Source organism: Macrobrachium nipponense, chromosome 1 (assembly GCF_015104395.2).
Source record: "Macrobrachium nipponense isolate FS-2020 chromosome 1, ASM1510439v2, whole genome shotgun sequence".
Taxonomy (NCBI): Eukaryota; Metazoa; Arthropoda; class Malacostraca; order Decapoda; family Palaemonidae; genus Macrobrachium; species Macrobrachium nipponense.
Genome location: NC_087200.1, coordinates 124,227,367 through 124,241,697, shown reverse-complemented (window position 1 = coordinate 124,241,697; position 14,331 = coordinate 124,227,367). Strand labels below are relative to the sequence as shown.

The window sequence follows — 14,331 nt, the reverse complement described above, 5'->3', positions numbered from 1 at the left end:
CCGCCTTTTCACCTCCCAATCGCATCTCTCCAGTTCACTCACCATTGACCCACTCACCAAGGAAGCTTGTGCCCCTGTATCAACCAAACCACAGTACTCACTAGCATTTATTCTGACAATCACCACCATTTTCCCTTGAGTCCCATGCACACAAACATTCACTGCCACGTCCACCTGGCTATCCACATCACAATCATCCTTACCACATTTATCCTCAGTTATCTCCCTACTTCCGTATTCCTGATTCAAAAGCCCTTCATAGTCCCCTTTCCTAACCAACCAATTACAACTGTGTTCCCCGCACTGAATCCTCAAAACCCCATGCTCACTACCTGTACTTATCCTCCCTCGATACTCGACTGACCTGTACCATCCAAAATACAAAAAAAAAAACCTTTATTCCAAAAACCTCATTTGCACTATTGGGTACCTCTTCAACCAGACCTCTCCCTCCCAAGTCTTACAATGCTGAAAACAAACATTCACACACTCTGTCACCCCCTTCAAACCTCTCTTTCACAACCAAACCCTCAGGCACCACATTCGGACCCCATTGCCCCTACCATGCATCCTAGACATTGCATCAGCAATCACATTTTTACTCCTTGGCGCATATTCGAATCTAAAATCAAACTCACTCAAATCTTCAATCGTCTTTTTAATCCTAGCATTCACATGGTTCTTCTTGATCATATACATAATGGCTGATGGTCCATCCGGATAATAAATTTTACCCCATATAAAAACACTTTCAATGCTTTCACATAGAACCTTATTGCCGCAAGCTCCTTCTCAACCACCGAATACGTCCGCTCCACTTTATTAAAAGCTTTACTTACTTACGCAATTACTCTCAACTGTTCCTCCCCACTCACCTCTTGCATCTGTGCTAAACACCCTCCCATACTAAACTCACTCACATCAGTATACAGCTCAAGCTCACTCGCATCCTCACTATAGTCTAGAAAAGCCAAGGTGACATCTCTAGCAGCCTCCTCTCCCACCATTCGCTCATCCCACCTTAGCTTAATACAATTTTTCTTCCCTGTCCATTCAGTCAATGGCTTCCCTATACCCGAACAATCCCTAACAAACTTCCTCCCGAACTCAATCAACCACAAAAAACCTTTAACTCGCGCATGGTCCAGAGATGTGGAAACTCTCTTACCTTTTCCACAAACTTTTCACTCTTCCTTACACCACTCGCACTCACCTTATGACCAAGAAATTCCACCTCCCCAGCCAACGACGTACACTTCTCTAGCTTCGCTTTCACTCCAACCTCTTCCAACCGCTCTAACACCTCAAGCAGCTCCATATTCTCCTCAACAGTTTCACTCGCAATCAAAATATCATCTATAAACACAATCACGTTCCTTCTATCAAACCGAGCCAAAACCCCATTCATTGCCCTTTTATAGGCAGCAGGTGCGTTTGCCAACCCAAAACTCACGTTTAAACTGGTAGCGGCAACTACCACTCGAAAAAGCAGTAAAAGGCATCTGGTAATAACCCCTTACCAGGTCTAATTTGGCAAACACTCTCATCCCATGCATCTTGTACACACAATCAGAAATCACTCCTTCACAGTCTCTTCTTTCACCCTCCTATAATTGACACACATCTGTAGACTCCCATCCGGCTTACGCATAGGGACTATGGGGTTATTCCAGGCACTCTCACTCCTCTCTATCACTCCCACTCTCTCAAGCTCCTCACACTGCTCCTCAATCTCTTGGGTAATAGGCAGGGAAAAGTGTTGGGGACGCTGATATATGGGGGTATCGTCTTCCAAAACTATCTTGAATTCGGGAAGCTTAGACCCCCAAAAATCCCTGTCTCCATGACTCACTGCACCCCGCCTATCCCACAACATTTGCATCAAATGCCTCCTCTCATTGTCACTAACATTCTTATCCACCTTAACTCTTTCTCTTAACTCATCATACTCCCAGTCTTCACCTCCTTTCACGCTAGCTGTTATCACCTGCCATACCTCAACACATCTTTCATCATCCGTACTCACCAATGTGTATAGCAACCCCACAAAATCACCTTCACATTTACCGCACACTCGCTTTCTCCTAACAGTCGGCAATGAGGCCACAAAAATCTGCAGATTCTCCATATCTAAAAGTGAGAAACTTATATATAGAAAATTGGCATCTAATGAAGGACATATATATGCAGAAATATAGGTAACTACTTACTGGAGGCTACATAGAAGTCTCCATGAATATAGATAACTACTTACTGGAGGCAGCATAGAAGTCTCCAGGAATATAGATAACTACTTACTGGAGGCAGCATTAAAGTCTCCATGAATATAGATAACTACTTATAGGAAGCAGCATAGAAATCTCCAAGAATATAGATACCTACTCACTGGAGGAAGCATTGAAGTCTCCAGAAATATGTATAACTACTTACTGGAGGCAGCACAGAAGTCTCCAGGAATATGGATCAATACTTACTGGAGGCAGAATTAAAGTCTCCATGAATATAGATAACTATTTACTGGAAGCAGCAAAGAAGTCTCCAGGAATACAGAAAACCACTTACTGGAGGCAGCATAGAAGTTTCCAGGACTATGGATAACTAATTACTGAAAGGAGCATTGAAGTTCAAGGAATATAGATAACTACTCACTGGAGTCAGCATAGAAGTTCCAGGAATATGGATAACTACTTACTGGAGGCAGCATTCAAGTCTCCATGAATATAGATAACTACTTACTGGAGGCAGCATAGAAGTCTCCAGGAATATGGATAACTACTTACTGAAGGCAGCATTGAAGTCTCTGGGAATATAGATAGCTACTTACTGGAGTCAGCATTGAAGTCTACAGGAATATAGATAACTACTTACTGGAGGCAGCATCGAAGTTTCCAGGAATATGGACAACAACTTACTGGAGGCAGCATTGAAGTCTCCAGGAATATGGATAACTACTTACTGGAGGCAGCATAGAAGTCTCCAAGAATACAGATAACTACTTACTGGAGGCAGCATTGAAGTCTCCAGTAATACAGATAACTACTTACTGTTGGCAGCATAGAAGTCTCCAGGAATATAGACAGCTACTTACTGGAAGCAGCATCAAAGTTTCCAGGAATATGGATCAATACTTCCTGGAGGCAGAATTAAAGTCTCCAGGAATAAGGATAACTACTTACCGGAGGCAGCATTGAAGTCTCCAGTAATATAGATAACTACTTACTGGAGGCAGAATAGAAGTCTCCAGGAATATAGATAACTACCTACTGGAAGCAGCATAGAAGTCTCCAGGAATATGGATCAATACTTACTGGAGGCAGAATTAAAGTCTCCAAGAATATAGAGAACTACTTATTGGAAAGAGCATAGAAGTCTCTAGGAATGTAGATACTACTTACTGGAGGCAACAAAGAAGTCTCCAGGAATACAGAAAACTACTTACTGGAGGTAGCATAGAAGTTTCTAGGAATATGAATAACTAATTACTGAAAGGAGCATTGAAATTCCAGGAATATAGATAACTACTTACTGGAGTAGCATTGAAGTCTCCAGGAATATGGATAACTACTTACTGGAGGCAGCATAGAAGTCCAGGAATATGGATAACTACTTACTGGAGGGAGCATTGAAGTCTCCATGAATATAGATAACTACTTACTGGAGGCAGCATAGAAGTCTCCAGGAATATGGATAACTACTTACTGAAGGCAGTATTGAAGTCTCCGGGAATATAGATAGCTACTTACTGGAGTCAGCATTGAAGTCTACAGGAATATAGATAACTATTTACTGGAAGCAGCATCGAAGTTTCCAGGAATATGGATAACAACTTACTGGAGGCAGCATAGAAGTCTCCAGGAATATGGATAACTAATTACTGAAAGGAGCATTGAAATTCCAGGAATATAGATAACTACTTACCGGAGTCAGCATTGAAGTCTCCAGGAATATGGATAACTTCTTATTGGAGGCAGCAAAGAAGTTCCAGGAATATGGATAACTACTTACTTGAGGCAGCATTGAAGTCTCCAGGAATATAGATAGCTACTTACTGGAGTCAGCATTGAAGTCTACAGGAATATAGATAACTATTTATTGGAGGCAGCATCGAAGTTTCCAGGAATATGGATAACAACTTACTGGAGGCAGCATTGAAGTCTCCAGTAATATACATAACTACTTACTGAAGGCAGCATTGAAGTCTCCAGGAATATGGATAACTACTTACTGGAGGCAGCATTGAAGTCTCTAGGAATGCAGATAACTACTTACTGGAGGCAGCATTGAAGTCTCCAGTAATATACATAACTACTTACTGAAGGCAGCATTGAAGTCTGCAGGATTATGGATAAATACTTACTGGAGGCAGTATTGAAGTCTCCGGGAATACTGATAACTACTTACCGGAGGCAACATTGAAGTCTCTAGTTATATGGATAACTACTTACTGTTGGCAGCATTGAAGTCTCCAGGAATATGGATAACTACTTACTGGAGGCAGCATTGAAGTCTCCAGTTATATGGATAACTACTTACTGTTGGCAGCATTGAAGTCTCCAGGAATATGGATAACTACTTACTGGAGGTAACATTGAAGTCTTCACGAATGCAGATAACTACTTAGTGGAGGCAGCATTGAAGTCTCCAGTTATATGGATAACTACTTACTGTTGGCAGCATTGAAGTCTCCAGGAATATGGATAATTACTTACTGCAGGCAGCAATGAAGTCTCCACGAATGCAGATAACTACTTATTGGAGGCAGCATTGAAGTCTCCAGGAATATTGATAACTACTTACTGGAAGGAGCACTGAAGTCTCCATGAAATAAGATAACTATCCATATTCATGGAGACTTCAATGCGGCCTCCAGTAAGCAGTTTTCTATATTCATAGAAACTTAAATGCTGCTCCTCACTAAGTAGTTTTACATATTTCTGGAGACTTCATTGCTGCTCTTCATCAACCGTTAGTGGACGGATTGATCCTCGGGTGTAGTAATAACAGGTTTGGGGTGGTGGACGGGTAGATCAACAATATTAAGTGCCATTAATTTGGAAAGAATCGGGTTGGAAAGAAGTGCCCATACTTTTATTGCCCATAAAATCACTATCCTCAAACTTTACATTGGCTAAAACCAGAATCAGGCATCTCAGTACTTCAGTTCTGTTTGTAACTTCAATGGGGAATGTATAACGTTTCTGTCTCACATGACGTCATTTTGTAAATTTGTTCATGAATATACCAATGGGTTGCTGTTTTTTTTTATTGTCTTCTACGATAGTATGTCAGTTATAAATGTAATTTTATAAAGAAAAATGCAAAGAAATATTTGAAAATAACATGTAAAAGTAAAAATTTTTTTACAAAATTTTCGTTCTCAGTAAAATTACGTAACTATTTTTCAACAAATATGCTAAGAATTGTTTATCTGTTTTGATATTGTGTGAGCAGCAGTGATTACAATTTTACAAAATAAAATAAAATAATTTATTAGAAGAAACACATAAGTTGGTAAAAAGTACGATTTTCTTGTAAAAGAGGTCCCACAAGGTGTTGTAAATAGTAATTTTCAACCTCTCGTGGAAGGTAAGTTAAATTTAAATTTTAAAGAATTCCATTGATGCATTTTTTTCTTTCGTAAATTGGCCCACCTCAAAGTTTACCCAGCCTGAGCTGCATATCGATATATTTACCCGTCCAGTAAAGGTTACATTTGTCCATATTTCTGGAGACTTCGGTGCTGCTTGCTCTTCAGTAAGTAGTTATCTATATTCCTGGAGAATTCATTGCTGCTCTCCAGTAAGTAGCTATCCTTATACCTGGAGACTTCAAAACTGCAGAACAGTGTTTAGTCTCTGTTAAAACATATCAAATATATTGCGGCCTGGATTAAATCATCAAGGACATAGGTCCCATAATGAGTCAATCAATGTATGTCCAGCTCAAGATGTAGGCCTAGGCCGAGTCAGAAGAATCTGGCCTTCTAGTCTCGAGACCATTGATATACATTATGTATAGTGTGGCCTCGGTCTAAATTTTCGAGGGCAGAAGACTAAGAAACTTTCAGTGACAGTCATTGCATTCCCGTGTCAGACATAGGCCTAGACTAAGGTCAGAAGAATCCAGCTTCGTGGTCTCTAGACCACCTTCAGTGCAGTGTGTGTATGTAAAACGTCTTTTACTTCACATATGTTGGTTTGGGTGGCGTTGACCTACTTAAGATGTTCATGCTTGATAGGAAAAGCACCAAAAGAAGGAACAAAAAGTTTGTGCAACCTGATGCTTTGCTTTCAAAAACACTTTCATCCTATAATTATATCCTGAGCTGTCAGAAAGCTTTATTTGCATCATATAAACATATTTAATAGGTTGTAACAGATTTCTTTGCTTCGAAAAGAAAATTAAGCTTGGAGAAATGCTAGTCGAATCAAATTTACTCAGAAAAATAAATAACTGGTTAATCAATTGTAGGATCCTTTTGGCTACCACGTCAAGGGTAACACTAAATTCTGTTAGACCCAAGTACTGCTGCTTTCTAATCATGAGGAGAATGAGTTAGTTGCTATGACCAAACCAAAACCCTCTCCCAAAAAAATCAAGAACAAGAAAAAAGATATTAAAATATTAAGGCAAACAGAACTTATTAGACTGCTCCGTAAAAGAGTGGAAAGAATGGTCATGTGACCGTTGAAATATTGGGATTACTGATTTCCCCACACCACATCTCACGAGGAGTGACCTGGGAGGTCTGGACTGGAGACTAGGTAAGGAAGTGTGGTGGGGGTGGCTGGAGAATCAGTGATGGGGGGTGGGGGAGCCGTTAGTTAAACGCACTGTCATTTAATTTGATCATAACGAGAAGGAAAGCAAAAATTGACACTGATGCTCTAATCAGGGAAGGGTCAGGATAATACAAAGTTGCAATTACTGGAATGAAGAACAGTGCTTGTTAAACATGAAAAAGAATGAATAACAATTATAAAGATGTAGCCAACTGAATTACGTGTTCCTTTCAAGAGAAGTTTGGTGCTATTTTTCACACACAAAAAAACTATAAAATTCAGTTTCAATTAAATTTTTATTTTGAAAAAATTAATGGACAAGGACAAAAATAGAAAAAATGGATCTTGGAGTCATTGAACTGAGAAATCCACGGGATCATAAATAGTCGACAAATTCGAGACTGAAGCGACAAGGCAGAGATGAAAACTCGTATAGACTGCAAACTATTTCCTTTTATCAGGGTGGTAAGGTGTATTGTTACTCGGATGACTCGAGTTCAATACCGCCCAGAGAAATTTGCATCTAGGCTACTCTGGTGAGAAATGGCTCGGATAAAAAAAAAAAATATAAATGACACAGTGGATACATTAACCTGTATACATCTGGTGGTCTATAATTTTTCCCCAAAGCCTTCCTTATATAACCTGTCAATGGCTATCACAATTGCCTTTATGAAATTATATTTATAGGTCTTGGTATTTGCGGTTTATGATTTCATTACTTTATAAATAGATGGATTGTATAAATCCAAAGCGTATTTCCATTCAAATAATTATGTTCAGAAATTGACACCTAATAATGATCTACCCTGAACAAAAGTTGGATTCCAGCAAACGCCTGTAGCAGCAACACCTGAATGGAACGAAGGTTGATCATGATTAATCAGGATTGATTATGATTTTCACCCTTGCTATTCATATTACTCTGTTACTATACTATTTTTCTATTTGGTTAACAGCGACTCATTTCACTGGTAATGTGAACTATTATTTGTATATCATTAACATATTGTCTACAGTAGTGATTAGAAAATATTAGCATTGGCGTCCGATAGCTCGACCATTTACATCCGTCGTTAGAGGACAAACAGGCTTCATTGCTGTGTTAGCAGACCATTATCTTGAAACAGAAGGGGACGGGGTAAAGGAATAGTACTACTTTGAGGCAAATGTACATGAAATACAGGATGATAATACGAGATAAAGGGATGTTCGAAGAAGCTGTTGAATTGAGTTTAAAAGGACGATGTCATTACAAAATACAGTCAAGTCAGAAAAAATAGTAGCTATAGTGGCAGATCAATCAGAAAAAAAATATGAGGGATGTGGGGAGAAAGTCTTCTAAAATATACTAAAGGTATGAAATTAAGGTAGAAGAGGTAAGAAATTTTAAGAAAGGAAGAACTCGAGAAAATAAAATTAAAGTATTAACTGAAATAAAAATGAAAATAGAAGAACAGAAAGCAGTAACGGCACCCTAAGGTTTGAAGATGGACGTGGCCGATGATGGTAAAATGAATGTCACTAGCTGTCATGAAGACAAGATTTAAAATGTTAGAGGAAAAGGAAAATTGCAGACACATGAGTGAGAGACTAAAAAAGTAGTTATCTTCTAATATTCAGTTATAACAAAACTGGTTTTGTTGTCACTGACAATATTTTCCAAAAGGCTTTCGGGTAAAATCAAGTTCTTGCTAAAGGAATGTTCACTCATTCAGTTTAGGGCCATATTTAACATTTACACCAGGAAGCATAGTAACCTGTCTGTTAAGTTAGAAATTACTAGTAACCTGTCTGTTAAGTTAGAAATTATAGAAATGCGAGGGAAAAACATTAGCACTTGCCAGTATGTATGTCGCATAGATATAGAGGGGCCTCTCTATATCTTTGTCTATGGTCACAAACTTGATGAGTTGCCATATTAGTATTACAAACACAACATACTTGTAAAAGTAAATAACTGTCTACTCCGACAGTTAGGAGTCGTCTCACAGCAGTATTTGTGAATTTTTCTAGCAGTACTTGGACCGTTAACCACCGTCAACCCGTCAGTCAGGACGTAATTTAAGCATGTATAGACCCCACAGTCACCCTCTATAGGTGACAATAGGTAGATATATACTCATTCGAAACCCGAGTCCCGACAGAGCCGCAATGGCTGACTGGATGTCGCGAAGGGAAACCTGTACCACTATCACCTGCGGTTGGCATGAGCGATTCCTAAACTTTCCATGCACATTCCGGTCGTTCTTGGAATTGGTTGGTGGTGCCCATCCACTTCAACAAGAAAACGTCTCCAGTACCATTACATTACAGAGACGCTTACCTTCCACGACCGTGGCAATGAATACTTAACTATTAGCCTGGTAAGTTGAGGTAACATTTTATTTGTACCTAACCCTATACTACCTATTTGCTCTCTAAGTGAGGGGAGGATTAGGTAGCAACCACCTTCCCAAATTAGGTTATTCTTTGTGTTGTAGCTGTCTAGCCATTAGCTAGGTAGTTTTTGTAAAATTGTCTTGATTTCTTTGTTCTATTTTCCACTCAAAAGGAGGTTAGAAGGAATTAGGTAGTAAAAAAAAAAAAAAAAAGGGTAGAATTATGTTACTATTCCGCGGCGGCCTAGACTGTCAGTTGCGGTTTTTTATGCAGTTTTACCTGCTGAACAAGAATTTTACGTAATATTTATTCGGACGACTGTAATTAACCCCCAGGGACTCCTACTAAAAAACAAAAACCCGCTTTCGTATTCGTGGGGACGAACGATGCGGAATGCTTATATAGTAGACATACCAAAAAAGAAAAGAAAAAGCTACTTCATGGGGTATATGAGATTTACTAGGGGGGAAACACCGCAGTAAATTCATCGTCATCGCGTGGATCAGCCTTATTCACTCGATATTTAATTGGTAAAACAAGAATACAATTACATCTTTAAGTATACCATTCAAAAGATTGAAGTTGCGTTAACCTAATGTGATATATGAAAGCGCCATACAAACTAAAATAAACATGTGAGGTCTTCGTAAAATATGTTTTCAAGGCAGCTTTGAAATCCAATATGGCGGCATCCGCCTGAGGTGCCGCTCGTAAGTGCAGCGGATCCAACATGCCAACATCTCTCCCAGGACTCATTTGAACAATGTTAGCGTACATAATTGTAACGTTTATTTATTTTAATCAAGATTGCAGTTGTATATCAGCACAAAACAGCATGCCTATATTAGTGAAAGCATGAAAATGTTGTTTTACTGTGCTGATTACAACTGCAATCTTGAGTAAGATCAATAAATGTTACATATAATTATACGCTAACATTGTTCAAACGAGTTATGGGAAAGATGGTGGATTGTCTGTGGTTAGAACGGCCAGTCACGCGACTGCCGCCATATTGGATTTCAAAACTGACTTGAAAATATATTTTACGAAGAGCTCACATGCTTATTTTAGTTTGTATGGGGCTTGCATATATCACATTAAGTGGACAAAACTTCAGTCTTTTGAATGGTATGCTTAAAGATGTAATTGTGTTTTTGTTTCACCAATTAAATATCGAGTGAATAAGGCCGAGCCACGCAAATCTTCTAAATATGCGGAGTTGTAAGTAAAAATTTCGTAAGTGTCATGGAGATGTGTGTGCACTGTGTAGAGCCAGACTTTCATTAACCTCTGTTTAATCTTAAAATATGACTTTAATTTCTAACTTTGGAGAAAATACTTACTTCGAAAGGAGAGTAGAGGTTTCGAGCTCTTGCTCTCACCACCAACAACTCGGGAATGATCCCCATCTCCGGTGTCAGGACTGTTAAAGTACTTTTTCGGAGGATGGCTTCACACGCGGTGGAAACTGGATCTGCTAGTCCAGTCAGTTGTTCCCCCTATCCCCTAGGTAGCTACTAGTAGCCAGTGTAATTTTTTTTACTAGGGCTAAATATAGGAAAGGGTGTAGCCTTTGTAGGTAATTCAGAACAGCACAGATTGAGGTAGGCTAACCAGAGAAATTTATCAAGATACTATTGAAAAATTGGTATTTCCAAAAAACCGCTCTGCAATGACTAGGCTAGTATTCTACCTAGCTATCACCTTAGAAATTGATTTTTCTCATACTTCCTACTTTTAGTGTTGCTGAAGAAGAATTTGGTGTTGTTTATGTCTGTCAATTTACCTAAACCTCATATCTATCCAACAAAGCTGGGGACCCTTTGGGAAAGCAAGTTTTGCGTGGAGGAAAACATCAGGACGCCTGGGCTGTCATGTTGGTAAGAAGTGGTTCTCTGCATGAGCAAATCATTAGTATGAGTCATATGTTTAAGGAGAGATTGGCTAAGGAAACTTATAAAAGGAACTACCTACACTAACCTAATGTGCCAACTTAACCTAACCTAGCCATACATGTTACTTACCTCCGTCTCCATGGACCCCTGGTGAAGGAAACCACGACTTTTATCAAAAGCTCCCCTATACCCAACACTGCACATGAACAATAGCATTCAGGATGGCCACCATACAACTTCTGGGGTTAATTACAGCCTACCGAGAAAAAATTATGGTACGTAAATTCTTAAGCAACCAAAATACTGTGGAGAATATTAATTTTCAAAGTAAGTAATATATCCCCGTAAAGGGGTAATGCCGTCAGGGCACCTCATTTAGTGCAATGTAGTCAATACATAAGGTTCTTTGCAGCATCTCTTCGGCCCCTAGCTGCAACTATAGTGGATTCACATAAACTGTGCATGTAATGTCTAGGCCCATCCCTTACGACGCTCCTGATGGGCTGTTGATAAGCCCGTCACAAGGCTTGAAACTCTGTCTCTCGGGAGTTCACATAGGCAGGAGGTGGAACATATACATCCTGCCTTTGTGAACACTCTAGAGAGACTGAAAGTTTCCAAGCCTGTGACAGCGTTGCTGTTTTTTCTTCACAACAGTGGTTTTTAGCAGTGTTACCATATGCAGTTCTGATTTTCAAAGAAATCTTAGTTGGAAGCCAACGTTTGTGAGCTTTAATTACACTGTTCATCTCGGCTCATGAAGGCACTTTTTAGGCGAGTGCTTCACAAACTTTCAACAAACTTTTTTTTCCACATACTTAGGATGTCTGTGATATTGTAACTTGATATACAGTAAATTATACGTTTTCTCATTGATTTTAGACCTGTCACATGCAGAAATAAGCAGGATATGTTTTATAACTATTTTCATAATAAAACATAATAAGGCAAAGTGAATTATTTTATGTATTCCTGCAGTGACCGTGGCCTGTGGTTGGAAAAGCCATGGAGGGTTGCCAGATTTTACCAGAAAGCCACAGTAGTAGAGGAAATTCCTCAAAATGCCAACCCTGCCCTGTGATTGTTTTATTATTAGCCAATCAGGAGTGTCATAAGGGATGGCCCTAGACATCAAATGCATGCTTAATGTGAATCTACTACTATAGTACTTTCATTCCTTGTACTGTACCTCCGTTCATTTTCTCTTTCTTCCACTTTACTGTCCACCCTGTCCTAGCAATTGTTTCATAGTGCAATTGGGAGTTTTCCTCCTGTAACACCTTTCAAGCCTTTTTCTGTCAATTTCCGTTTCAGCACTGAATGGCCTTAGTTGCTCCAATGCCAAAAATATATATAAATCTAAAAATCCAAAGTAACACCTGATGCAGAGTTCTTGGTTAGTTCTACCAGAAAATCTAACGTCTCATATGCTGGTAAAACTAGGGAAGAGCTCTGCAAAGTTTATTACCTTGGAAATTGATTTTTCCTATAGTACCTACTTTCATTGTTGCTGATGAAGGAGGTGGTGGTGTTTAGTATAATCAGTCAATTAGTATAAATCACATCTTTAATAGGGACCCTTTGGGAACAGGGCTTTTAGATGTGGTAAAACACAGGGAGAGAAAGACATGTTATGATGGCCACCCTGGAAGTCAGTCATAAGGGAGCAATATGTTCAGGGGATTGGCTAAAGAAACTTATAAAGGGAACTATACTATCCTAACCTAAGCTTTCCTAACCTAGTAGGCCATTTTATTTACTGCCCCCCCCCCCCCCCCCCCCACACACACACACAATGAACGAAACTCCACTTTCTACCAAAAGCGCCCCAGTAACACTGCACATGCACAATAGCATTCCTGGATGGCCAGCATACAATAACATATCAGTTCTGAGGTTAATAACAGGTTAATTAACTGTAAATTCTTAATAAGCAACGAAAATACTTTAGGGAAAATCCAAATCCAAGCTGATACCCTATGTAGTGTGTTCCCTAGTTCTACCTGTGTGTTTTTATGCTCGTCCCTGAGGGGCTGGTATACTAGGCTAAACATGAGCACTTGTGTTTTAGTACCAGCTTCTCTGGGACGAAAGCAAAAATATAGAATATAAACTATAAATTTCCCATTATCTTAGTAAATTTCACTAATTATGTCACTTGCACTGCTTAGTGTGCACCATTTTCTATATTCGGCAGTCAAAAACTTACTATAATAGACAATGTCTTTGTGCTGCCCTTTCATTCAGATTTACAACCGCTTGTTTTTAGAGACCCCTTTCTGGTTGAAATTGGACAAGAATGATTATGCATTGCATAGGCAAATGTGTGTTTGAACAGCAGTTAAATAGGATTGTACAATTATGAGTGGTGGGTGTTCTTATGTGTAGATTGCAGAAGTCTAAATTCGAGAATCTGCTCTTATTCTTTGGGAGCATGTAAAATATATACCAAATTTTGGTAATATTCCAATGTAAGCCATTGTTGGCTATTGGTGTTATGCTATGGACTGATCATAAGTCTCCATAGTATGACTTGTATGAAACTCATGAGTCTCTTGCTACGTAATTTACTTATATTGAGATTTTCACTAATGAATGTTATCACTTGGATTCATTTAACTTTTTATTGTTAATGTGGTAATGGGAGAGGAGCTCCAATCGATTAAGTGGGATTTTTGGATTTATGGTTTTCCTCACAAAAACCAGCTGCAGTCCATTGTCATTCTTGTTTTTTTTTTATTATTATTGTTTAGCTATACTATTTCAGGAACAAATGAGTAGTTTAAAGTTATTGGAATCCTCTTAAATCCCACAGTTATGGGGACCACAGTGGGAAACTGCTGTATTTGAGTGAGGAAAAAATACCAAGTGATGTAGACCTACAAGGACATAGACAAATCTAACACGTTGAAGGTTTTAATTTGACATTATTTACTATGACAGTAAGGACCCTTTAGCCTAGGTTATGTTACTGATGGGCAGGTGAGAACCGAATCCAGCTAGATAGGCCTTATCACAGGTTTGGTTAGGTCATGTGACAACCCTGTTTTAATTTGAGTACCCAAATTAGGTTAGGTGGCATCCAGAGAGGTGAAGTCCTCCTGGGTAGGTAAGGCCTCGATGCCCTAGGTTAGGTTGTAACCCAGTAATTTTATAGTGCCATAAGTTGGGTGGTAGATCCATGCAGGCAAAGCCTCCCTCCCTCCCACCCCACCCAACTCAGTAAAGCCCTGTGGGGCGTGAACGCCCTGGCTGAGTATGACCCAGCCTGC

General features: G+C 39.3%; 1 protein-coding gene across 1 annotated transcript; it reads right to left on the bottom strand.

Moving 5' to 3' along the window:
• Positions 1 to 1,576: 1,576 nt before the first annotated feature.
• On the bottom strand, positions 1,577 to 2,128 carry LOC135218930 (uncharacterized). Its single transcript, XM_064255372.1, has one exon. The coding sequence runs from the start codon at positions 2,126 to 2,128 to the stop codon at positions 1,577 to 1,579; it is 552 nt and encodes a 183-aa protein (XP_064111442.1).
• Between the last annotated feature and the right edge of the window lie 12,203 nt (positions 2,129 to 14,331).

Excerpts from the sequence above, each read along its gene's own strand:
- LOC135218930 (XM_064255372.1), bottom strand. The coding sequence starts at position 2,128 with ATGGAGAATCTGCAGATTTTTGTGGCCTCATTGCCGACTGTTAGGAGA.